Source organism: Apteryx rowi, unplaced genomic scaffold, assembly GCF_003343035.1.
Source record: "Apteryx rowi isolate R43461 unplaced genomic scaffold, aptRow1 scaffold_13, whole genome shotgun sequence".
NCBI classification, from domain to species: Eukaryota; Metazoa; Chordata; class Aves; order Apterygiformes; family Apterygidae; genus Apteryx; species Apteryx rowi.
The window spans coordinates 3,640,027-3,666,461 of NW_020447530.1; the positions used below are offsets into that span (position 1 = coordinate 3,640,027).

At 47.2% G+C, this 26,435-nt stretch overlaps 1 protein-coding gene across 1 annotated transcript; it reads left to right on the forward strand.

Annotated features, from left to right (window-relative positions):
* Positions 1–6: 6 nt before the first annotated feature.
* Positions 7–26,435, forward strand: TMX1 (thioredoxin related transmembrane protein 1). The gene is made up of 9 exons (XM_026056102.1): positions 7–52; positions 217–332; positions 1,180–1,225; positions 1,715–1,843; positions 3,493–3,538; positions 3,626–3,727; positions 3,825–3,894; positions 4,164–4,294; positions 26,388–26,435. The coding sequence occupies exons 1-9, from the start codon at positions 42–44 to the stop codon at positions 26,418–26,420; spliced, it is 684 nt and encodes a 227-aa protein (XP_025911887.1). The 5' UTR covers positions 7–41; the 3' UTR covers positions 26,421–26,435.

Here is a 26,435-nt window from a genome sequence, read left to right on the forward strand (position 1 = left end):
TGACGGACGGCACGTGGCGGGCGCTGCTGGAGGGCGAGTGGATGGTGGAGTTGTGAGTCGGGAGGGGGTTGCTCGGGCCGGCGCCTTCCGCCGGCGCGCGGGGCTGGCGGGAGGGGGGGGTCTCTCAGCGGGCCCCGCCTGAGGCGGCCGGGGGCCGAGCGGCGCCTCCCCGCCGCCCCCGGCCCCCTTTTGGTGACAGCTTTCCTCTGGCTCTAGCTATGCCCCTTGGTGCCCCGCCTGCCAGAACCTGCAGCCCGAGTGGGAGAAGTTTGCCGAGTGGGGGGAAGATCTTGAGGTGAATATTGCTAAAGTGGATGTGACCGAGCAGCCAGGTGAGAAGGGCTTGTGTGGGCGTTTATAACACACCCCCTCCCCCCTTTGTGTTTTCTCACTTGTTCGGCACTCAGGCAAAACTTCTGGTGTAAGTGTGCTGCTTTAAAAGTATTGACCCTATTTTTTTTTTTAAATCCGAATAATACAGATCCTTTAGTGAGCTCTGCTGAAGGCAGATTGCTTTATGTGGGTTAAGTGATCTAGTCTTTCTTCATACATAAAGGAACTAGAGGTTTCCTCCTGAGTGGATTGCAGAACTTCAAGAAGATGTTTGATTTTATTTTTAAAGTATCATAAAGAAGGAGAATCTGGTTTTGGTCGTCTGGTCCTCCCCTGTAGCAGTACCTCTCTTGGCTGACAAAAAGAGAATGCAAGGAGTCTCATCTCTCTCAGCTGAAGCTAGGTTCTGTTGATTTCCCTTACATTTGTGTGGGATTTGTTTAAAAAAAAACTTGTCCAACCTTGTAAAAATTACCTTGAAGTTGGTACTTTTTTCCAAAGTCGCATTAGAACTTCTGAAATTTGTCTTACTTGGGTTATTGTCTGCAAGCACTGGAGGTTACAGAGCACGTGGAAGAAGAGAGGATCTTTTTCTGCAGAGTTAAGGCCCAAATAGTCAAGTAAAATGGTTGTTTGCCCCAGATATCTCTCTCCTTGTGCTGAGACGCTTCTTTTAAACTGTGCCCTACTTTGTTGATATGCACAAGTTTGTGTTTGATCAGAATTAAAGATTGATACCTGGAAGCAGCTGTTCTTATGAACTTTAAGATGTATAAGAAGTGTTTCTAGTCTTTTCTTCTTATGTTGCAATGCACTACTGTTCTGAAAATACCTGTTTTCTTACAGGATTAAGTGGACGATTTATCATAACAGCTCTTCCTACCATCTATCAGTAAGTATACAGTGTGGTAGTTTTTTGGAGGAGAGAGGAAATGTCATTTTCCTTTTTTGGTACAAGTGAACGAGATCTATCAAGCTCTGTAAGAATGTGAGTAACTTTGCACAGAAAGAACCATTTTTTTTTATCTAATCTGACTTTACAATGCCGCCAATATTTTTCTTTTCCCTTCAGGCCTCATTTATTTCTTCCCTTCATGGGTGTTTCTGTTTTGCAATCTTTTTTCTGTAGGTTGGTCTTAATGCTATTGTGTGGCAATTTTATTACGATGATTATTATCTTTTTATGGGATCACAACCTGAAGCTAGCAAAGATGCACTGTTATACTTGGAGTCAAGATACTCAGAAAACATTTTAGAAACAATATTGTCTAAAGCAAAATAAAATAAAAAAGGAATAGGCAGAGTGAAGGGAGAAAATATGTTTGTAAGCGGAAGCAAATTTTGCATGCTTGGACTAAAACGTCTCTTTTTCGTTTTACAGTTGTAAAGATGGAGAGTTTAGGAGATACCAGGGTGCAAGAACTAAAACTGACTTCATAAATTTCATCAGTGATCAGGAATGGAAGTCCATTGAACCTGTTTCGTCATGGTTTGGTCCTTCCTCTTTTCTGTAAGTTTTGGTATGATTCTTACAAAAATTTGTCATCAAACGTATGTACTTCAAGGGCATGCTCAGACGGATTCTTAGGTGTGCCACACCTGATGCTGCATGCGGAAGCAGAGGTGGATATTGGTCCTGAGCTTGTTAACAGCTCAGGCAGCGGCTCTGTGCTASTAAGGAGTGTGCGAGTGTGTAGTGTATGTCATGCCTCATTCCTCAGCTGTGAGAGAATTGTGTATACTAGCATAGCAAAGGTCTCCTGAGCAAGGTTTACTTTAAGGTTTCAGAAGTGTAGCTGGAGGGATTGTTTTATTAAACTGTTGTAGGTAACTTACTGACGCTTGAAGTTCTTTTGATTATACAGCAGAAAGCTGCTTTGCCCAACTAAATTCTAGAAAGTTAGCAAATAAAAACTTGAAAATAATGTGGCAACATAGTTGTGTAATAGGGACTGTTTGGTTAAAAAAGCACTGCCACCTGTAGTAAAGTTAAAAGCAGTGTGGAGGGGTTGAAGGTTAGGGAATAGTGATGTGGTGATACCCTGTAGTCTGAGAAGATGCTCTCTGGAATACCTTTTGGTTTGGTGGCTTTGAAGTGCTTTTAGTTACTGCTGCATGTGCTGTGGGATGGGGAGAAAGAAGTGATTTCAGGAGTTAAGTGACTGTGGGATAATGCACACTGGGGACACCTTTGGTTGAGGGAAGTGAACCCAATTGTTCACTGTTTTATTTCTCAGTTGAGAGACATTAGTCATAGTGTGCTGTAGGAGGCTGGGTTTTAGGTGTTCAGTTTAAGAAATGTTACTCTCGACTGAAATTTTCCATTTTCTGTGGCTGTTCTGGGCAGCTCAGCATTGTTACTTTGGGTACTTATAACACCATCTGAATCTTGAAACTGTGTGATAGGGCTTCTATAACATATTGGCCCGCAGGGAGGAATGTATGTGCAGGAGTACTAATTTTAGGATTCATAAGTTTTCTATTGCAAGTGTACAGTACCACCTACTTCTGTGTTTGTGCCTAGTGAAACATTATGCACGCCTCTGTTCACAACTGCCCACTTCTGTGGCTCACTTATTAGCAACTTACCCTGGCTTAATATTTCAAATTCTCCTTTTCTTTAGAAAAAGTGAATGCTTAATGCTGAAGTCTTACAACAGTGAAATATCAGAACCAGCAGACTATATCTGGCAGTTAGCCCGGTTTTGTTCACTTATGTGAAAAACAAGGAATCAATCTATTTTAAATATAACATCCAGATGCTTAATTCTTAATTTCTTAAGTAGAGTTCCAGCTGCTTCTCATAGCCTGTTGTTCCAAATATAATTTATAACATAAAAGTCACTGAAATTCATGTCAGCAGGTACAAGTTGAAGAAGTTTTGGGGTAGGTAATTGTCTGTATTTGAAATATTGTATGATAAATAAACCTGGTGTTGGTACCAAAGGCTGCTTCAAAGGAAATGTGTTTGCTGAGTAAAAGACATAACAGAACATAAAAAAGTTACAGAACATAAAAAGCAAAGTGGTTAGAAGGGAAACCTGGCATGAGTGGAAAGTTGTTCAGTGTGAGTCTAAATAATGACTAGTCAGGCAGATTGGAACAGATTTGTGACTGGCTTAAAGACTCTTTCAGTTACTCTTTTTTGCTTTGTTTCAGGATGAGCAGTATGTCTGCTTTGTTTCAGCTGTCAATGTGGATCAGGGTATGTGCTTAGATTTGAGCTTTATTTTATTTTAACAGGCATGATACTTAGCTATTCATGAAATGATTCCCATGTCTTTCATTCTAGCATTGCCATGGTTATTTGACAGAAAGTGTTGGAGTACCAGTTTGGGGTTCATATGCCATTTTTGCGTTGGCAACTCTCTTCTCAGGACTGATACTGGGACTTGTAAGTAAACCACTTGAAATAGGTTGTCATATGACTACTGTGTTACACTGATGTAGAGAATGCTAAGAGGTTTAAATTTGTCTTTCTTCGGTTTCAGATAATGGTGTTCTTAGCAGACTGTCTCTGTCCATCCAAAAGGCACAGACAACAGCAGTACCCTTATTCAAGTAAGCCCGCTGTATACTTCTAATTCAGTGAAGCTGTTTGATAAATCTATATAATAAAAATTGRCATGTAGCTTGTGTCAGCAGGACAGGAAATCTAGTATAGAAGTTTCTGCTTGTGCAAAATTTTAAGTGACTGTTATTTGAAAATATTATCTGGCTTAAGTTTGTTCAAATTCTGAGCTGGTCTATAATGTTTTTTTTAAAAAAAAAAAGTGTATTTCACAGGATAACTTTCTTATTTGTGTGTCATGTTTTCTTTTCCACTTAAGAAAAACTAGCTCCAGAGTCGGCTCAGCTATTGAAAAAGCTGGATGAAGAGCAAGAAGCAGATGAGGAAGATCTTTCAGATGATGAAACAGAGGATAAAGAGGTGTCCAACAGAAACTCTTCAATGAATGCTGTAAGACAGCGCCCAGTGAACCCTGCTACTACAGTGGATAAATCTTAGTTTTATTTGCATGCAGGATTACTGTTTGTGAGTCACCAACTCAAAAGGAGTTGAATGTATCAAATCCTTCAGCTTGAAGAGAGGAGTGACTCCTGTCATGATAGTATTGATGCATTTCACTAATTCAGAAAAAAGATATACTTAAAATATCTTTGGCATCAGGTATTCAAAACTAAAACATGCTGTTGCAAATGGCTGAAACTTCTCCTGTCTGTGTGCAGAGAAGTGCCAAGAAATAATTTGCGTGGCTTTTTGAATGACTTGTTCCATAGTTGTTTTACAGAATATAAGCCAGTGTACTTGTTGCATTAGGGAACGTTAGGAAGGAAAATGCACTAACCTGTTTGCTGTTGAAGCATTCAGAAAGGTTTCTCAGTATAAATCTATCTAGTTGGGCTCTGAAGAAATGCTGAGGGGGAAAAATTCCTTAAATTATGGGACCTTCTCCAGGCTTTTTATGTGACAAAAAAATGTTATAAATGATCTAGTTCTTCTGCTATGACAATGAGTGCTACAAAAAATCTAATCTTCCTTTATCCAAATCTCTTACTAGAGGCTACCCTTCATTTTGTAAGTTGCTGAGACCAATGTGGAATATATTGGTTGTCTTCAAAACTAAGCAGCAACTTGCTAATGTTGAATAAGCATTAGCAAGAAAGACTTTCCTTATGCTAGAATGAAGATGCGTTTTGCAAAATACTTGTATTGTTCTGTTCTGCCTTCTTTTTCCCTACTCTCCTGACTTTTCAAGCCAACTTCTTCATTATGAGTTAAAATCGGAGCTCTCTATTTCCAGTTTGGAGGAAAAAATATGATCTGATGACACTGTTTTGACCTGAAGTCAGAAGAGCAGCGGAAGAATGTAACATCTCATTCATAGTTCAGCAGGCTGCTTATTCTGCTTGCTGAGGATGTGAAAGTTCAGAGGTACCATATAAAATGCTTAGTATTGACAAAGTAATTTCTGGCTGCCTTCATGTATTTGAGGAAAAGTTATTTCTGATTTCTATTTACAAGCTTCTGAGCATTTATTTTTTGAATGTATTTGGGACAAATTACTATGAGCTTCTGAAGAAAGCAAGATGTTGTGTCTTCTGCCTGCCAATAGAAATAGCATACACTCCTGACCCAGTCCTCAGTGTGAATTTTCTCTTTAACCAGAAGTTAATGCATGGTGAAAAAACTTGAGCACAAAACTCTAGAAGTGCGTCAAGAGTGCTCTTCTGCCCTGTTTTGGTTTGTAAGGGAGTGTTCAGGTCAATGTCATTAGTTTGGTACACAACTCTTCTGCTCTTTCAAATACTGTGTGCCTGCTATAGCTGGCAAATAAGTAAAGATAAGTTAGCATTTGCTACTAGAGCACAGACAAGTGACAGGGAGAACTGATCCAGAGGAGCTAAAACACAAGCTCAAGAATACCCCAAAGCTCCTTTGGGAAATGATCTTCCTCTTCAGAGTAATAAACTCACTCTGATCCAGCACAAAATCAAGTTCCCTTGAAATAATCTGAAGCACTCTTTCTTTGAGACGTTTCTGTCATTTTTTGAAACCTTAACTGTAATTGAAGGAGTGATCTCCTGTATAGACAACTACCTAAAATAAATATAAATTTTTCTGTAATTAGGTTGCTGTGATATTTCTATAATGACATTACTACCTTTATTCAGAGGAGCAGAAGTTCCCTTCTGAAGTACATTTTGTGCTTCTGCTGACTGTTCACATCCACTGTGCTGGAGTTAGGGTGGAGTGAGCGAAAGCCGGAGTGCTTGTCTTTGCCATCCTCGCAGATGGAAGTTACTGGAAGCGCGCTGTGTAGTGCAGAATCTCTGGCTGACTAGAAACCTACTATTTGCATTGATTGCTTTTAGAACGTGAATAGGAGATTCTTATTCTATTCTGAAGACTACAGAAAACTATACTTCTTGGTGAAGTAATTCTACTCTGAAGAAATAACAAGTAGCAAGTCGCAATGACTGATTCAAACGGGGTTAGTTTACACGTAGGGTACACTTCTGTTGAGTGTGAATCCTACCCATTCATCCTGCTGTATGGCAGTAGAACTCTGCTTGTTGTTAATACATCATCAATAATTTATGCTTAACCAAATCTTACTAAAAATCCAACCAGGMTGTACCTGGTCTCAACTTGAAATAACTACTTACTTTTTTTTTTTTAACAGAATGTCATCTTTTCTGTTTTCACAAAATCATCTTAAAACAATATACCCTAATCATTTTTTAAAAAAACCTGTAGTCTGTTTTCTCTGATTTTTATTTTCTCTGTGTAGAAATAAAAAGAATGCATATAAGCTGTATCTTGCACTCCTTAAATTTCCATATTCCTTCAGTTAATTTCTGAAGTATAAGCAAGTGAAAGGTTAGTTTAATGATGAGGACACTTAAGCTTTCTAGCAGGCCTGTTCTTGCTGGTCTTTTTTGAGCTTTCATCTCAGTGGGCTTGTAAGCCTGGCAGGCAGTTGACAAATCTGTGTCAATAGTAAACTTGATTGCGAGTCATTGAGACTGTGAGCACAGAAGTGCCCTTGATGATGTTTTCACTGCAGCGTGGCTGCCAGATGGGATTATTAAGAAGGCAGACTGTCAGACAAGGAGCTAGTAATGAACTTTGTGGGGTGTGAAAGAATTGCTAAAAAAACCCAACAATATTTATAGTTCTCGTAGGTGAATCAGTTTGTGTAAAGCTGTTAAGGATACTTACTTTTTTTTGTTGAAGTCTTGTCTTTAATATTTCTTTGTAAATTGCATTTTATGTATATCTGATAAAACATAATTCTGCCTGCATATTAGGAATGGAAGAAAGTGATGCAGCTTTCCAAATATCTGAGCAAACCTTCCAAAAAGTTTTTAGATGAGTAAGAATAAGTCGTAATAAGATGTCCTTCAACTTCTTCCCGTGATTCTCCCCCTTCTCCCCCCCCTTTTCCCTCTGAACTTTGGTGCTCTGGGATTACTTATCCCAGGCAAAAAAAAAAAAAAAAAAATCTACTGGGTTATGTGTTTAGAAGAGATAACTGCAATGCTTGAAACAATCCTTTTAGTTAAAATCTAAGTGTTCCTATCTTTTTTTAAAATATCAAAACTTCTCCTGGTGTGTGAATGAATACCAGTGTGTATCGTAAATGCCCTTAAGGTGTTGGTCTTGTGGGTTTGCCTTAAATTCTCTAAAAGTGTAGATCTTAGCCTTTGCCACTAGTAAAATAAAGCAATAACTCCATGATTTACTAAGGAGAAGTAGAGGCATTGTCTTTGGTAAATGGTGTATTTCACAAGGAACACAGAAATGCTGTGTGCTGTTGATAGGGAAAAGCGTTGAATTTTTTTTAAAATCTGAAGTGTATGGGGTAACTCAGCTTGGAATATATTTAAATGTAGCTGTTACAAATCCAGAAATTTTTTTAGGGTTTTCTAATTTTTTAGTTACTTTAAAACTGATTGTGCAATATAGAAAGTACATACTGATAACTTCTGGCTAACATTTCTTTTAGGTTTAAAAGAACAAACACAACCTTTTTCCTTGCTGCTTTCCTGTTAGCTTCCTGGTTTAACAAGAAATTCTAGCACTAATCTACCTTGCCTCTGCCTCCCGCACTCCTGCCTTTTCTTACTGCCTCCCTGCCTTAGGCAAGTAGTCAAACAAATTCAAAAACTGCCTCTTAGTCATAAGTGTTCGAGTTGCTGGAATCCAGCTTTTGTGTTGCAGACCTATGCTTGTGATTATTGTAACTTATGCAAGTACTGTTTTGATTATCCATAGRGAACCTGCATTTGCCGATCTCTTAAATTTTACTGTTCGTATTTTTAATAATGTTAGGGTTTTCTCCTGTGAATATCTAAGTTGCTTATTTCATCTGTATTCCAAAGATGTTTACTAAGGTTGATCTAAGGTTGCAATGTAACRAATGTGTATAAGAGCCTGTCCTTTGTGTGTGTTGATAATGCTTGAATATCAGTTTTGTAAAAGTCAGACTGCCCTTTTCATATCATCACCTTGAACAAGCATGTCCAATTTAATTCCAGAAGGAATGAATTAACTGTAACAATACTTTCTTTTTTTTTAATATTTGTCAGAGATTCTTCAAGTAAAAAATAACCACCAGCTTTGGATTCCTGGGTTCTCAATGTCTCTCTTTTTACAAGATGCAAGCAGTATCTTGCTGTCTAACAATGAAGTAAAAACTGCAACTGTTTCCATGGGAAAAAAATGTTGTGACACCATAACTAATGAACTTGTTGTGWTAAACGCCTTTGAGAAGACAGATTTGAGTAACAATTCAAACTAAAGCTGCGGTGAGGTACTTGTGGTTCTTAATCAAGACTGTCTTGGGTATTTCATGGTAGTGTGAGCTGACCAGTTATCATTTCGGTTAAATGGTTTGTGTGGTTTGGGAAGGAGCTTTCATGCCTACCAGGCTTAGATAGTGATGGTAATAAATGAGTTCTTGTGTTGCAAAAGAATGTAGGCTGGAGTTGACGCATGTTTAAAATTCAGTCCTTTGTTTTTAATTTGATTTTTCTTGTAGTTGCCTAAAATGCATGCAAATTATATTTCCACTGCAGACGGACTCCTCCTCTGTTCTGCCTACGCGCTGTATATCAGATCTTAACAGCCAAAGGGGCCAGCATTGGCGAGTCTGCCTTACAGTGGGAAKCTTCATTCAGAATTGCGTGAATTCTTAAATGAAAGAGGCTTATTGAGGAAGATGCAAATAGAGGCAAGGTATGCTCCTAGCGCTATTGAGTAACAGCTGATCCAGTCCAAAACTACTGGSTGCCCATCGGCAGTTGTCATCGAAGAGTCTGTCTTGCCTGTTCCCTTGCTCTTTCCTCCATGTCTTCTCTTACAGGTTGAGCATTGAGAGCATGGTAGCTCTGCATGTCCACTCTTTACTAGTGTGGGTGGGTGCGTGGAGTCTTCCGGCAAAACTACTCCTGTAGTTTCTCCAACAGGAACAAGGAATACCTATTGCCTGGGGAATTAGGGGGCAGTTCATGCAAACTTAAATATATTTCAGTTTGACTTTTGGCTCTATTTTTCCTTTGGATCAGCTACTACTTTCTGTTAGACATAATACATTGAGTGGAAGAGTAGGGAATTTATGTATTTAAAATAATTAGGACCRACCTCATAAAACACAAAAATGCAGCTGTCTGTTTAGCTAGCAGTCAATGTTTGCCAGATTGCTAGTCTCCCATGGGGTTGATTTTGAAACTTAAACAGTTTCAGCTGTGGCMAGGATTGACTGGGAAGGAGGAATTTCAGTTTGCCATAACACTGTTTCAGCATTTAGAAACATCAAAATGCAATGTCAATATTAATTTTAAGACTTCTTTACTTAAAGAAGAGGGGGTCTGTCTTCTGAAGCTGTCTTGTCTCCTTGTTTGCATCAACTGAACCTTTTGATTTGACCCTGAAAAGCACCATCTTTGGTTCTTTCCTCCCTGTATCTTATTTCTGGCCGCTAGTCTGGCTAGCACCCTGGGGTCCACTGTTGGATCAACTTTTCTTTAACTCTCTGGACTCCTTGTCTTGCTGTGGGCTTTAGTACAGGTTCAATAACTTTCTAGAGAGAAGATTTTGCCTCAACCTGCCCTCTTTCCTCACTTTTCTAGATTTAGCTGTTTAAAACTTTTTAGATAAAAGTTTCATTTCTATTTAGCATTGGTTATAGCCTTTTTTTAATTGCAAGGCAGATAGAGAAAGCTTACTTCTAGGTACACATCTGATGTTTCAATAGGCATCTTTAATCTATGAAAGGAATAAATATGTTTACTTTATCTGGTGAAGCGGTTGAGTATATGTATATTCCTGCTCCTAGCACTTCTTGTATTTGACCTTAATTTCTTGYAAACAAAATCTAGCCTTGCAGTGAGGTCCTAGCACACTGTTCCGGGAAAGTGCCATAAACCTGCGTACTGTGATTTGCTTCCTGGTCCTGCCCTACTGATAGTTAAATTTTTCGTGCTGTGACATAGCTCTGGCAGGAGAGAAGGTGCCCAGAAGTGTCACAGCCTCTAGCCTGGCAGTAAGACCTTTTATTGTCAATGTGGATCTGAACTCCTTTCTGAGAGCCGGGACCACAGCGGTGGCTTCCCTCTTCCTGAATGTGCCTTATCAACTGGCCCAATGCCTTCAAAAGACGGGCACCTTTTTCTGACTGCTTTAGAAGGAGACAGCTGCTACGTGCAGGTTCCATGAATATCTGCAGGATCGCATTGCTGGGCAGTAACTAGAGGAATGCTTTGTGTCAGGATCCTGCATGGGCTAAGAGCAAGGTAGATCATGGTGGCCCAACCTTTTGCACAGTAGAAACTGATTCCTCTTTACCTTTGAGAATTTATTTCATCACATAGCCATGCCACACATGCCTTGAACTATCTACACGAGAGTAGCTCCTTGGGCTCTGTTAGCTGCCCTGGCACTCATTTCTGTCTCCTGCGGCAGAAGTTGTGGGAAGTATCTGGGCTTCTAGTTCTGCTTTCTCAAAGTGTGTGCCTGCTCAAGACGCAGGAAGTGCTGGCCCATGCTGGGACGTGATGGCTGGTATAAGAATGCCTGGTGGTGTAGCTGGAAGCCAGACATGTTTTTCAGCAGTACAGATTGAATATATCTTCACTRGACTCATTCCTCTACCCTGACAGCTCAGAGTCACTGAGTCTGTCAAGCCTGTGCAGGCTGCAGACCAGTATGACTTGTGCTTAGAGAGACTCTCTGTCCACCTCCTGCTTTATTGGTTATATGAGTTATGACAGAGGAAATACAGCTTTGTACTGGATTTTCATCCTGGCTGACACGTCCTTGTGGACAAGTGTTTTGTAGCTTGCCCTGGGACACTGTCCTCTTGTGTGGAGCTATCTGCTCACGTTGTCAACTTACGTGCACTAGAAGACAAGCACCCTGCTCTTTCCTCCTTGAATGTCTTGAGCAGATCTTTCAAGAGGTGCTTTCTCTCTTGCCCCTCTGAAGCGTATCACAGGGGTGTTGATTCTGTGCATAATACCGCCAYGCTGGTTTGAATTGGTGGTGCTGCCATAGCACAGCTCTGCCCTGTCTTGTTCTACTGCTCGCTGCTCTTTGTTGTCTTCCTCTGCTACATGTGCAGGTGGGAATAGGATATCCTGGCGTCCTTGTTAGGATCCCCGATCGGCGGCTATTACTTTGCTTTGACACTACAGGTTCCCAGAGCTGTAAGCTCGTGCCCCCTGAGCTGACTTGTTAAACAGAGGGAGACTGACACAAATCAGCTGCCCCCCTGTGCCCAGAGAGAAGCAGTCATGATGCATTTTTCATCRCAGTGCAGAACTTTCCTTCCCTCTTTTGATTCCACCAGAACTTAGAGAGGACAATACAAGCTTAACTTTGGTCTAGCCATGCTGCTCTGTGGCTCCAGAAAGTTTCAAGACCTTGGTTTGGGAGAAGACTGATGTGCTGGCTTCTACAAGTCTGATTGAGAAACCTGGTGAGAACATCTGCTGGCTCTGGCACAGTTTCTGTGGTAATCAGTAATTTTTTATTCTGTACCCAGTTTTGGGTGGCTTTATGGCTCCTCTCTCAACCTGGAGAGTTGAGCTGCGTTTTACTAGCCAGAAATCAAGGAGGTCTGTTCGGTCAACTTGTATAAAACTGATGCCCTCRAAGTGACAGCAGATTCTAAAATACTTGTATCATAAGAGTGAAGACAGCAGTTAAGCCTTCYGGGTGTCTCTTAAAAGGTTCATTTAAAAGTTAAATTGTGCCTTCTAAATCAAGAAGTTTTRGAAATGCTAGATGAAAAAAAAAATTAATGCAGTGCATTAAAGATAATATTTTTGTTAGCTTTGCTTTTCCTTCCAGCCTTTTACGTCTGCTGTGCTCAGTTTGAACCTCAATGCCCTTTTTTCCCTTGGTATGAGTGGTAATTTCTCAGCGAGATTACATTTCTGGATCTTTTAAATTCCTTGGCAGTTAGCTACTGCCCTCTGAATGCTCGCTGTACTAAGACTATCAGCTGAAGGAGAAGGGGTGTTCGAAATAGATTTCTTGACCTCTGTAAATAGCATCCTGTATCCCTGCAATTTCAGCCATAGGCAAGTTTAACCGGCGTGGCCCTTCCCTGTAGCATTCCCTGCACACGCATAGGCACCACAGTGACGAAGAAAGGCAGTTCGCTCCTTTAATGTCATTGCACAAGGTTTGTTCTGTTTCAGTGAAGCTCAGACCTGCTATTAGCACAGTTGCTGTAAATCTCTTCCATCTGACTTTTCAGATTAACCAAGATCTCGTTCACTGACAGGCCACAGTGTGTATTTGTCTTGGAAATGCAGCTTCATCTATCAAAAAAAAAAAAAACAAACACCAAAACAAGGAAGCTAAGTGCTGTATTTAGATGGCCTAAATTCCACGTGTTTTCTGCGTTGAACCAACAGAGAGAGCCTAGAGCCACCAGAAATGCTGCATGAGAAGACACGGGCAGGGTATAAACTGAATTGTGGTCCTCAGGTATGATGTTTGTGGTGGCAGACTGGCTGTAACCCAGGAATAACACAGGGGTGATAGCGCTTATGCAAAGACCCTGTTTGGCCTTTTCTCTTGGTTCTCAAGTGGATGTGACATTGCTACTGAGTGACAGTGAAGAGTGTCTGAGCAAAGCCTTTCCTTACCAGGGCCGGCTGGTTTCTTCATGTAGACTCTATTTCAGTCCCTGAGTCTCCCAGGAAAATGTCACATGTTTTCCCTTGTTGGATCTTTCTGGTTGTTTACTGGACTGATTTCTTAGATGACTGGAAAAGTGTCTTGGCTCTCCCAGGGTAGAGCCCTCTTTCTCTCTCCACCCCCTTTTAAAATATTTGGAAAAGATAGAAATCGTGGCCTTATACAGGGCTATTTGCTTTGTATTTGAATAGGACTTTTTTAAACGATACCTTGAGATAAAGTACTCAGTTTAAGCAGTCTTTGGTGTGTGCTCTGTGTATGTCCTTTAATAAAAATTATATCTGATATGTCCCACTCTGGGCTGGAGCTTTAGTCTGTGGCCAGATTTCCCAAAGGCTTTGAGTTGCTGAAAGATCTTTTGTGAGTGGTGATAAAACACAAGAGCTGATAAGTGAAATGTTAAAATAAATAAAACAAAAAYGTTTCCAAAATATCTTTTGCTCAGGAAGAATAATTTATGTGTCGTTTCTGCTACAATATTATTTTTAAACACAATAGTTGATAATCAGTTTTGATATATGTGGTAGATGTCGTCRCAGTTTTTCAAAGCGACAGAACGGTTTGATGCATCAGTTTTCAGAGCCCTTTTAAGATCCGTCGAGGCTACAGCTAGTTGTCAGCCTGCCACGAAGGGTGAGTGATCATTAAAGCCAGCCAGAGGCCCAGCTGAGTAGGATCTGCGTTTTTGTTGGAGGTTTCTGTATGTTTTCTTAGGAGTGAGAGACAGAAAGAACAAACCCTGCTGGGAGCTGTCAGCCCCTGTGGGAAGGATTGTTTGTCTTGATGCTTCGCTGAAGTTCTGCACCGATGACTAAAACTGCCCAAAATGCGTGTGTGGTGGCGTAGTGAGACCTTCCTGGGCTGGAGGAGGCTGCCAGCAGGGCCCAACGGAGACATAATAAAGAGGCCTCTTTTGCAGGAAATGCTGACTGAAGTCCCTTGACTACATTTTATTAAAAAAAAATGTGTTATTCTGATATCCCGTGGTCGCTTTTGAAAACACTTCATGTGCTTTCTGCACACCCAGGAAATCATGAACCTGGCTGTAGCCTAATACAGGATTTTCAGCTTCTGGTGCAACTARGGGCAGGATCTGGCTGCTGTTACAGAGCTCTCTGGGGAGTTTGCAGGTGGTGTTTCTCCTCTTGATAAAGGCAAGGTCTGGCCATGTGCATGCTGAGCTCAAGGACTGTTCACTTTGTCTTTCACAATTAGCTAATTGGCCAAGAGCTGATGCTCCTCACACTGCTCTGAGAAGCTCGAATGCTCCGTGCAGAGATCTGCTCAGCTTTGGGTATATATATATATATTTTAATGGCTTTGGAGCAAGTCTCATAAATGGGCTGATCTAACTTTACGCTGGAGAGTTTTGGAAGAAATTGTGCTGCCAAAGCGAGTAAAAGGAGCCAATTGACCATGTGGTAGCAACCTGGAAATGCTACATAAAGATTGCTTGGATCTCTGTTACTCTTGGAGGAAATGTTACTTCTACAGAGAGACCTGAAGTAATTAAATAGCTTAAAAGAGCATGGTAAAGGCTTTAAATGGACCAATAATAATGTTTTCAGTTGTTCTAAAGGAAACAATAAGTATGAGAATAATACATCCCCGTGAGAAGGGGCCAAGCCATGTCATGTAACGCTACGGATGCCTGTAGTGTAACCAGGTGGCATGGAACTAAAAAATGGAAAATACAGGTTAAAGATGAATGAGAACTTTCTGAATGAAGGAACGTTAGGAAATTAATGATTAACAGTGACCTAGAGGAAACGCAGCAGGAAATAACCTTGCAGCAACACGCGTCTTGGCTAGAGATAACGATAGAGAAGGAAAAGGTCCATCTGTTATACTTTGTGCTATGGATGGATGGATTCATGTTGTGACTGGAATCATCCCCAAAACTTCCAGTCCTAGGAGAAAATGCTGGAGAGCAGCGCAGAGAATAAAATCTTCTTTCTCTTCTGTATTTATCAAAGATGGTATGGAGCAGCTCCGGCTGGTTCTGTTTTCTTTCCTGTGAAGAACAATGAAGTCTTGAAGGAGGAAGTGTCATGTAGGTGAGTTTGGGTTTCTGTAGCAGTTCACACACAAGCATGTCGTGAAAAGCCGTCGCCGTTTGCACTTAACCGGCTTTTGCGTGCTCCTTGTTCCTTTTTACACCGCAGATCAGCTCGGCCAAAAGTGCCGAGCTGGGGCCGCCGGCAGAGGAGGGAGTTTCCGAAGGCAGCAGACGGCTGGGGGCAGCAAAGCCGTTCCCGCGAAGGCACCGATCCCGCTGCCTGGGCTCCCAGCCCTGCACGGCAGGAGCAGGGTTCCTGCTGCTCCGGAGGGAGCCGGGCTGCTCCGTGTTGTCTCCTGCCGAGGCCAGGGCTTTCCAAGCGCCTGGCTCCCGCAGCGGCATCGGCAGGGGAAAGCTGTGAACTCCAGAGCGGGCCGGGGGTGGGGGGATGAAAGGCTCTGCGCTGGGAAGGGCAGGTGGGAACCGAGGGGCTGTCCTGCCCCGGGGCTCGCCGCTGTGCTGCAGCTGCTGCCGTCTAGATTTTCTGCCCGGTGGATGAGAATAAAAGCGACCGTTTTGTCTTCAGGGCAGCAAACGTCAGGTTTTCTTTCCTCTGCTCGCTGCGATGCCGGGAGTCAGCTCGGCTCCGTGCCTGCACCTGGCGTGCACATCCCGGTAGGAGCCCCGCTAGACTTGCAGGTGAGCCACGTTACTGGCAACGGTTCCTGTGGGAAGGAAACGAACCTGACCACATCTAAGCCGACGTGTGCCAAGTGACGGTTGTCACATGCGGGGCTGCCCGCTCTGAGAAGGTAATCCCTGCTGTTGAAAATACTGGAGGAAAAGCCACCTCCGCAGCTTAAATCGCCAGGTTCAGCTGAACGCAGGAGCATTTTTTTTTGTCTGTCTGTATGAACCACAGAGAATAATCCTGCCCCCAAAGAGTAATATGGGGGCATAAGCCTTGTTACTTAAATCCTTAATTTCCAAGTTTGGAGATCAGATTTGCTCCATGATGTGTTTTGCTTGAATTAAGTATATCGATATTCCATTTGCTTCAATATCAATGAATAGGTGAAATATAATTATTATTATATTATTACATAATTATTATATTATAATAAACTAGTTAAGCGTGGCTTTCTACAGAGAACCGGAAAGATACTTCCAGGTGGTTTTTCCCCTTCCTGCCTGACTCGGTTTAGGGTTACGCCCCAGGATTGCCCTCGGCAGAAGCCGAGTGGGGCAAATTCCCCTTGTCCCCTGCAGGCCTCCTGCGCTGTCAGCCTTGCCTCTTCCTTCCCCGGAAAACGGAACAGCTAGCTCGCGGCCCGGCACGCAGGTCCCGGAGAGCCCCCTCGGCTGCAGGAGGAGCTCCGAGGCTGCCCGTCCCCACCTGCAAGGTGGCTCCGGCATGGGACTGCTTCCAGATGCCGCTTCCTCCGGGAGCAACCCTTGCAGCAGAGGTGCAGACCYGTAATCCTGATTTAAGGACCGCCGTTCCTGGCATCGTTAACCCTGCGCTGGCTGACCGCGCCGAACCTGCCTCCGCTCCAATTTATTTGGCCGCACGCACCGATTAGTCGTTCCCCTATCCCCTTGCTCCCTTTGCCGTCTCTCCTTAATCCTGGCAATCCCCCCGTGTGTGTCTGTTGCTCAGGCCTAGCCCGTGCCTGTTTTTTCTGGCTGGGCTTGCAGAAGCCGTTTATTTACAACTCCCTCCAGAATTGGCTTCTTACCATTAAAACGGACGGTGGTGGCGTTTGAAGGAAGGCTGATTTTTGACAAACTCGGCACGAGAATGAGAACAGATGGGGACTTTGATGGATTAGATATTGCTAAATGTTGTTCTCCYGCAAATCAGCCTGTTTTTCCCTATTAGCATAAGAAGCAGGAAAAAAAAGGGTCTAATTTCTCTAAACATTTCCCCCTAATGATCTACCTCTCCAGCTTAGAGATTTATATTGCTGCTTATCAGCACAGTAGCTGAATTTTTCCGCTGAGATTCAACAGCAATTTCGAGTTGATTTCTGGTGCTTCTCCCTCTCTGGGATGAGAACTGTGCTTAGGAGAGGTGGTTGCTGCTTTTAAATTTTATCAATTTACTTTTTTTTTTTAGTGTTTTAGGTTAATTGATCAATGTTCAAGGGTCAAGCGGAGGCACCAGCCGGTTCGGGAAGCGCGTTTGGCAGTTTGCAAAGCCGCGGTCGCTGCAGCCCTCYGGCAGCCTGCAGGGCCCCGTTCCCGCAGGGCGGCTGCAGCGCTGGCCGGCGCGGTGCGCGGACCCCCGCGACGGGGCTCGGTGCGGAGGGATGGACGGACGGCGGCGGTAAGTCCCAGCCTGCCCCGGTAAGTCCTGGCATGTAGGGTGGAGATGGCACTGCTCGTTGCTGCCCTGCTCCGGGGGCCCAACCCAAGCGCTCCGCTCGCATCCTGCTGCCCGCGTCGACGCGGGAGCCTTTGCAGCCGTCCGGGCTCCCGGCGATGGGTGCAGCGCTCGGCGGCTTTTTGCTCTTCCCTCGGGAACGTGGTGCCCATCCTCCTTTCCATCATGGCTCAGGAGTGGTGAGTGGTGAGCAGATATCCTGAGACATGTCCTCCGACGCTAATCCCGCCRCGGCAGCAGCGTTCGGGGGCAGCTCCGCGTGTTCGGATGATTTGCGCTGCGGAAGAGGAGTGGGGGGCTGCGAGCGGCGATGGGGGCTGGGGCCGTGCCCTGCCGGGCTCCCGTTCGGAGCAACGCCGTTGCAGGCGTGCCGGGATTTAGCCTCTGCGTAGGCAGATGGCAGAGAGAGAGATGGCGCGGGGGCAGCCGCTGGGGCTTTGCCAGGGCCGCTTGCTGCGCGGAGCGTCGCRGCGTTTTCAGGCTTCAGGCTGTTGGCAGAGGACGGCGCTGGTGCGTTCCGGGTGCGCTCGCAGCTGATGCTGGAAGTTCTTCTATGCTCGCTCCGGCCCAACGGTTTGCAAACACTGCGAGGTTTTGCCTTGCTTCCTCCACCGCTGACCTCCTGCCTCCTCCTCCTCCTCCTCTTGCCCATGGCCGCAGTGGCGGTGTTACGTGCGTGCCGGGCGTAGGTGCCGGCGTGCCCGGAGAAACTGGGRATGGCAGGAATGACCCCGTTCAACCTCCCTGCAGGAAGGACTCCGAGAGAACGGCACCCGCTGCTGCTTCGGGGTCCCTTCGGACTGCGGGGCCAAGCCCGGGTGGCGAGACAGGGCACCCGCTCGCCGACGCCGTGAGGGCATCCGCTTTGCAGATCAGCCGCGCTCCAGGGACGGCGCGGGCGCTTGCACGCGCCGAGGGTGGTGGCCCCTGCGCGGGGGACGTGGCTGCRTGGGCACAGGGAGCCCGGCCACCCCGCAGAGCTGTGAGCCCCCCCGAGGGGGACACTGCCTTTCCCTTAATCCTGTGGCTGGAAGCCGTGAGCCTTGTGGTTCTTTTTTTTTCTTTTTTTTTCTTTTTTCTTTTTCCCCCTCCCACTGCTCTGCTCCCCCGAAGTTGCAGAGCTCCGATTCATCGTGCTGGCCACGCCGTCTGCAGCGTCGTCGGCTAGTACCATCATCTTCTGCAGCGCATTAGGGTACAGCAAGGTCTCCGTCTGTTAGTCTGTCTTACCGCGTCAGAGTCTCCGGGTAAATGGCGACGGAGGCCTCGCGTCCCCTCGTTTCCCTGGCCTGGCGTAGCAGCTCTGCCCCGCCGCTCTCCTCTTGGTGCAAGTACAAACATCCCCTCCTTATTTTGCTCTCCTGCTCCCCGGGTTGCTGCAAAGCCTGGGACGCCGCTGCCCTTGCAGGGCTCGCTCACCRAAACGCTTTCATCCGTGTCTAAGCCACCGCAGTCCAGCGCTGCAGCAGAACCGCCTGGAAATCCAGCCGGTTGGCTCCTCCGGGTGAGGTCGGTCCCAGCGGCGCCGCCGTGCGCCCAGCCCTCGGGGCCTGGCATCTCCCCGTGCTTCGGGGAACGCGGAGCCTCTCCCTGCCGGTCCCCGGTGCATCCTCCTGCCGGCAGAGCCGGACGAGCGGCCGCGGCGCCGCCACCAAACCCCTCCCGGAGCTCGGCTGCGGGACCCCGGAGCCTGCCTTTCCTGGGCTGTCGGCACGAGAGGGCCCGCTATTCCCATCGGAGCTGCTGGCAGCTGCGGGAAGCGGCTTTGAAGGATCCCTCTGTGCGAGACGAGACCTTCTTAATCGAATTTCTTTTCCATTTAATTTCACCCAGCTAGAAGCAATGGGAAGGGGTCCAGGCGGAGACAAACGGTCTCTGCGTCCACGGCGGCGCGGGCGGGCAGGGAGAGCCCGGCTCTTGCGCGTGCGTGCACAGGCATGAGTCACAGCGGTGCATGGAGAAGATGGGCTATCTGCTGGCCTGGGGGGGCTCGGGCTTTGCTTTGCTGTTGCCCGAGGTCCCGCATGGGGCTCAGGTCGTGCTCCTCCCGGAGAGAGGGTCTGGCTCCAGAGATCTGATGTCTGTAGCGGCGACTTATCTCTGATTACGGCTACACCACCCCAGGGCTAATCCTCTTGACTGGTCGCCTCACCGCAGAGCAATCTCGCCGTCCTTTCATCGCTCCTGCCAGCAGAGTTGCAGACTGCTATCGGAGACTTCCAGAAAGCAGATAAGTGAGCCCGGAGAGCGGAAAAGCCAACTTTTGCTTCTGGGATTTTCAGCTTTCCCCGTGTGTGCTGGCGGTGCTGGCTGTGCTATGGGAGCTGCCCTCAGGAAGTCTTCTCCAAACTGCCGTAACCGTATCTCTTGCCCTCCGTCTTGCTCAAACYAGCCTGGAGAGCATCCCGCTCTCCCGCAACGGGATGCTTCCTGCYCTCCCTCGGAAGGATTTGTGAAGCRCCATGTCGAAAYGTGCAACGCRTTGAGGGATGTAACGATGTGATGATCCCTCCTTAGGAGAGCTGTACATCCACACAAGGCAGCGGCCGGGTCGAGAAGCAGCCACCCAGGCTTCTTGTGCTCTGGCTGGGCTTGCGAAGCCCACGGAGGAGCCTGGAGCGTGGTTTGGGGCAGGMTGGATGCTTCTGGGCCGGAGCCGASCCTGYGCCAGGCAGCGGTCCTCCCTGGCAAGACGGTCCTGGTGGCACGCGCGACACCTTTTGCAGTACGCCGATTTCCACGGGGCTGCCTGGGGACAGGCCTCCGAGCGTGAAGAGTCTCCGCGTGTGGTCCGAGCGCTGATTTAAAGTGCGGTGAGGGCAGAATCCAAAGCACCCGTAGGATGGTCRCTGTCAGTCGAAAGGGAGCTGATGTGTCCCATGCAGGTCTTACAGGTGTCACCTGGGAAGGCCGGGGTGTCTTGTAGGTGACAGCAAACCTCTCCTGGGAAAGAAAAATCTTCCTGGTAGCAGTCGGAGTGTTTTTGGCCGGAGTGTGATGAACGGCGGAGGGGAGTCCTGCGCAGCCCCCTGTTCTGCTCCCTGCCCCTGGAAGCTGGCGTTTTCTTTGAGTCTTTCGGAGAAAAGACAGTCTGCAAGGTAGAGAGGCTTCCTCAACGTCTGCTGTCGCGCACAGATGTCTCGGACATCCGAGCTAGTTCGTCRCGCTGCGGTTGTGGAGTTTCCCGGTGGCAACTGGGAAGCGGTAGGTCATGTTTCAGCTCTCGTCCTGCGCCTAATTTAGTCGCGAAGGACACTTGCGCATCTTCGGAGCCATAAATCACTCTGATGTTTAGGATTTAATCAGAGACGGCAGATTCACGTACTGAGATGGTGTCACATACTCTAGTGATCATTTCTTAAGTAGGAAATGAGGCAGGAACGCATGTGTATTGTGTGTGTGTGTGTGTACAGGATGAATGAGTCGAATGGGTTCTTGCTAAGAAATTGCACTGTTTTAATCCTGAGCTTTGTGCATCACAGTTGTTATCCTGTGAAAGATAAATGGGAGCAGCAACAGGCTTGTACTTATAACGGGGGAGTGAGTGAGTCTTGCTGAAGACTTCAGCATGTGATCTGTATTCATAACGGCTTGTCTGCCCACTCCTCGTTGGGTTTTATGTCTGCTTTTCTGTTTTAATCATTTAATTGTATTGGATTTTCTGGAAGGGGAAAGAGTCCCTTTATTGGAACTCATCCTATAAGGTTGAAATATGGCRTTTAATTATCTCCACTTTATTTATTTATTTAAACGCCGAGGGCTTGCAGTTCTTAGCAGGTGCTTCTGCAAAGCCGCTCTCCTCGACGGGATGCTAAAACGAGAAGCTTCCAGGGGACATGACTCATTTGCAGCGTGAGTTACTCGTTCTGCTTCGCTGGGAGCATAAGCAATATCAGAGGAGACGTGATTACTCACGGCTGCTCTTTCAGCCCGTAGTGAGCTTATAAACCACACAGACAGCGCAGATGCGCGGACGTGATCCAGAGCGTATCGCTGGAGTGTGGCTGCGCGGTGAATTATTGATAAAGGGAATAATAGCAATCGGAGACAACCTCTCTTGTGGGATGTAGGGAGTAAATCTTCCCCACTGCACTGGGAGAGTGTCTTCCCCAGTAGAAGAACTTCCCCCAGCCGGGGGAATGAGGGTGGCAGGAGGGTTTGCTTGAATCAAGAGCACAGAAACAGGCCCTGGGATCTCCACACAGCGTTTCAGGGAAGGAATTTGGCTGCAAGGAAGAATATTTTACTCTCAGACCTCACTTTTCCTTTGGAAACTTCAAAGTACTTAGCCAAGAGCTAAAGTTCTTCCAGGAGAAAGGGGTCGTTTAAATTCTGTTAAATACAGCAGGAACAGGCTTGCCTGCAGGTCGCTTGCGGGCAGAGAGCAGCTGTGAGCAACCGGGGAGACCTGGCTGCGCACAGAGCTTAGCTATGCCGCGCCTCGCGTGAGCTCCGTGCCACCATCCRCCCTGGAAAACGCCGGAAGAGCGGCACGGGCTATTCGACAGGCCAGGGCAGCAGCCCTGGTGCTCTGGCTCTTCCTCCCAGCCTTGCTGCGGGGAAGGGGGAACCTTGCCGGGCTGGCAAGCAGCTGATGCTGCTGCAGCACGGAGGGGTTTTGGCCCGGGCACGAGCCCCGAGGGTGGCTCCTGTGCAGAACGAGCTCTTGCATCTTTTCCCCCAAAAGCCTGTCCAGGGCAAGCACCTGCAAGGGGACGCAGCAGACGGCCCGGCCGATTAGATCGGGGCTATTGAAATGGCAAAGTCGGGCCCAGGCATGGGCAGGGAGTGAAGTGCCCGGCTCCTGGCCAGGCGCGGACGTGCGGTGTGTCTGGTGTGCCTCCCGCGGAGCCCGGACGTGTCCCTGGCTCCCTCTCCTGAGGAGCTGACGCCGTGAGTCCCCCGCGAGCCCGCGGCTCTCCTGCGAGCACAGCAGCGCCCGGCGGATCRGGAGCCAACGCGTCCCTTCTCGCCGAGGGGGGCTTCGGAGATGGCCGGATTGGACCACCGACTTAGAATGAGCTGGGTGGCCCTGCAGGAGGTGACGGATGACGTAGCCTGTCTGTGGCTGGCAGGAGAGGGAGCTGGCTGCGGAGCGAGCCAGGCCAGCGGCTCTTTGCGCGCTGCGAGGAGAGGCGATGTCCCGTTGAGCTCTGCAAGCGCCTTAGGGCTCCGCGGTCGGAGCGGTGCGCTTCGGTTACGCTCCGGGTGTCGTGGGGCTCGTGGATGTGGATGAAGCGATTTGTCAGCAGAAAGCACCGGACTGAAGTAAGGCTGGGCAGATGCTCCTGGCGAAAGGGCCATCTGCCAAAAACATGAGATGTGCACCTCCCTGATGCTCTTTGCAGACTTAGCCTAGCTTTACTGGTTAGTTGTCTGGTTTTTACAGGCCGATTTTGCACCAGAGAGGAGGGAGGGACTTTTTCACCTTGACCCCAGGGTGAAGTTCTTCGGGCTCAATAYGGAGATGAAGGCGCAGGGCTGTGATTTGGGGAGGCCGGATTCATTTCTCCACCTCCCTTGGGACCTCTGGCTCTCCCTGTAGCAGACCACAACAGTCTGCCTTGTGGGTTTGCTCTGATCTCTGAAGGTGGCTGGAGGTTCTCCTGGAGGGGATTTTGGGCACTCCCCCAGTCTCGCAGTCTCCATCATTTTCATTTTCTCTGCCGGAAGAGAGAGGGGTTATGCTAGCTTTGCCGCCGTCTCTGGCTGAGCCGCTCTGCTAGCAAAGGTGAGGGTGAGTCGGTGGCTGGAGAAGATTGAGCAAGCGGGAGATGACCATCGCCGCGTCTGATCCCCAGGCAACGCGCCGTTCCCGCTGGGCTGTGCAGGACACGGGGCTGCAGAGATGCCGGTTGCGTGATGGGAGCGTGGGCAGGCCTCAACCTGAGCCCCTGGCATGGCTCCTGCGCACAGCAGCTAAAGGAAAACTGTGCAGTTCCCAGCCTGCACGGACAAGGGGGAGGAAGAGGTATCCATAGCCTACGGGGGGACAGGGACAGACCGCAGTTAAGTGGTGTGCCCACGGTCTTGCGAGGCACCTGTGGCGGAGCTGGCACGAGAACTCAGCTCTAACAAGCTTCACGCTGGGAGTCRTAACCAAAATATGCTCTTTCTGTTCGCTTCTGCAGGCAGTGTTTTCTGCCTGGCTTTTCTCCCACGGTTATCAAGCAGCCTAATGCACTCCTGCCTGGAGAGCATTAGCTCTCGGCTTCGGCGTCTCAGCGCCTGAGAGCCGGGCTAATTGCTTGCCTGCGTATTGCCGTTCCACTCGGTAGCTGGATCGGAAGACTGTGATCATAGCGAAGCCAGTTTAAGCGTTTATTTTATTTAGGCACTCTGCTCCCACGTGGGAGACTGTGTGACTGCTTTGGGGTTTCTAGCTGCTGTCAAGTGTTGCCTTTGCAAGGGTTTTAGGCCTCTGGACATGAGGAATCGCTTCTCTCCTAGTGTGCGCTGGCAGTTGAGTTAGCAGCATCCCTCTTTTACGCGCTGGGGATGGGCTGCAGGCCTGGAGACTTGCTTGGACCTAGCGAGCTTCCACTGCARAGGCTCTGAGTACACCTTTTAGGGGGAGAAGAGCTCGAGGGGATCCATCACGCTGTTGCGACTGTCCTGATGGGTCGCTGTTGAAGCTGCGAGCTAGGTGGGCCTCTGCGTGCCAACGAGCAATTTTAATAAGCGTGTGCTGGGTGTTTGGCCGTAAATAATACGGCGATGTCCAGAGTGTCCCACCCGTGGTCTGTGCACCCTCTGCTCTGTCTTTGCAAACGTGATGAACTGAGAACAAGGCCCTTTATAAAAGGATGACCGGTTTCAGTAGGTACGAAGCTGAGCTCGGACTCTGATATTACTCAAGGAGGGGATGGCTGCAGACCAGCGAAACACAGGTTTTCTCAGTTTCACTTGGTTGGCAGGTGCTAGGGATTTAAGTCAGAGACAGGTCATGTTTTCAAGCTCAGACGTACACACGTAAGAGATTAGAAAGCTGGGCTACGCATGGACCAAGTGACTGTTTCCAATACCTCCGCTCCAGACCTTCAATATTAGGGACTGGTAGGACCTCCCGAGGCTCTGCTGACAACCCTGTGTTTTCTCGAGTCTTTGGCCTGGTATCGTTTGGGGCACGGTGTGCTGTGCTTGGCATGGCTGGAAGGGATGCTCAGGAAGTTTCCCAGGCCTAGGGACAGTCATTTCTCGGGTTGTGGCTTGGCCGCGCCGTTGTGGAGAGCCACATCTGGACCATGTTTCTGGGAATCCGTGGAGCTGAGCTCTGTGTTCTCACTCAATTACAGTGGGACATTTGTCAGCATTTTTTTTTCTTGTTTTTATTTCCTGTGACTTTCCCAACTTGGTTGTATTTAAAAAAGCAGAAAAACAACAACAAAAACCCTGCCCCAAGGCACATTACTTGGGCCTGAAGCGCACCAGGAGTGGACCTTGTCCAGGCAGGAATGAGTACGCTTCTGCTGTAGTGGGGTGCGCGCAGGGATAATCGCCGTGGAGAAGAGATGCTCAGTGACCCGTTTTGGGCCAGAGCCCAGGAGCACTCCCAGGGTAAAGGGGTCCGGAGAGTGATGCAGAACCCACTTCCCCATGGCGTGTCCCCCAATAGCCTGGCCCTGCGCATGCTCAGCGTTGCCGTTCTGGTACGGTCGTTGGCGATGGGCGTTCAGAGGAGCAGAAGGGAGATTGGTGCTTGTCTGCCCCTGAATCGCTTTCCTGGAGGGTCCTGACGTTTCTGTCTYACTTTGTGTAAATGATGCGTTTAGGTTGGCTCCGAACTACATCAGATCCTGTCCCAGATCCAGGTSCTCTGGAGGTCTCTGGTTGAATCCCCTGCTCAAAACAGAGCCAACTCCAAAGTTAGATCAGGTCATTAGGAGTTTTGTCCAACTTTGCAAGAAGAGGTGTAGCAATAGGTCTGCTTAATTGCATTTTGACTCAGAACTGCTCAATATGCTCTAGCCTATGCATGTCCTTGCTGGAACTGCAAAGGGTGGTTAGCTTCTGCATCTTTGGACACCTGTATTTTACCCAATAGTCCTGGCAACTTATTGAAATACCTAGACAGGACTTTACAGCCATTAAGTCAAACCTCCTGTGCAACACAAAACAAATAACCTCTTCCAGTAATTTCTGTATAAAACACACAATTAATTCTGAGGTAATGGTAATTTTTAATTGATTTAATGGCAGGTGTAAAAGAAAATGCTGGGAGGGTTGTCGATTTCTGCATTTTTCACTACCTTGACGTACATAGGCACTTTTAAATAATTAAGTTTCTATCGTTAACATCATCAGCAATAATGTATATTTAAAACAGCTTAGTGCTAAAATGCTTATTTGTTTATGTGTTGAACCAAAGTGATCACAGTTGGAGATTTCCTTGATTTGGAARGGTTGTTGAACAAACTGAACTTGTCACCCTCTGTGTTTCATCCCATAAGGCATTTTTTCATCCTCTTAAAGAAGAGAACTGCTCATAGTCTGTAGCAGTCCTCATAAATTTCACAGAGCGATGACTGTCAGTGTTGGAGCTTCATTYCCCCCCAGATTCGACAACTATTGATGCACTTTGCGTTGGAATGAGTGCTGCTAAGTCATTGAATTTGGCTTTTGCCAGCGCATTATCTTCATATGTGGGCACTGGATAAAAACCCATTTATCAATGCAAGGTCAAGATTGCTTGGCTCAAGCGGAGAGAAAACTCCTCCTGGCCTGAAAACCCTGGCAGCAGGTTGGCAGAGGCGGGCAGCCGTGCGTGTAGCTGTCTGCTCTCCTACTGTTTCGAGGCTTGGCTCAGATGCCTTCAGTTGTTCACTSGTAAGATTTTGTCTGGCTGGTAGAGTCAGCCAAAACAGCAGTGTGCTCTGATTTCTCGTTTTTTTTTTTAATGAGCGTTTGGCACAAATGTTTCTCTTGCTGAAATCTCTTGTGTATTTTTACAGGATGCACTTCTTCTACCAGGTCACATCTGCTGACCTGGTACTGTGGAC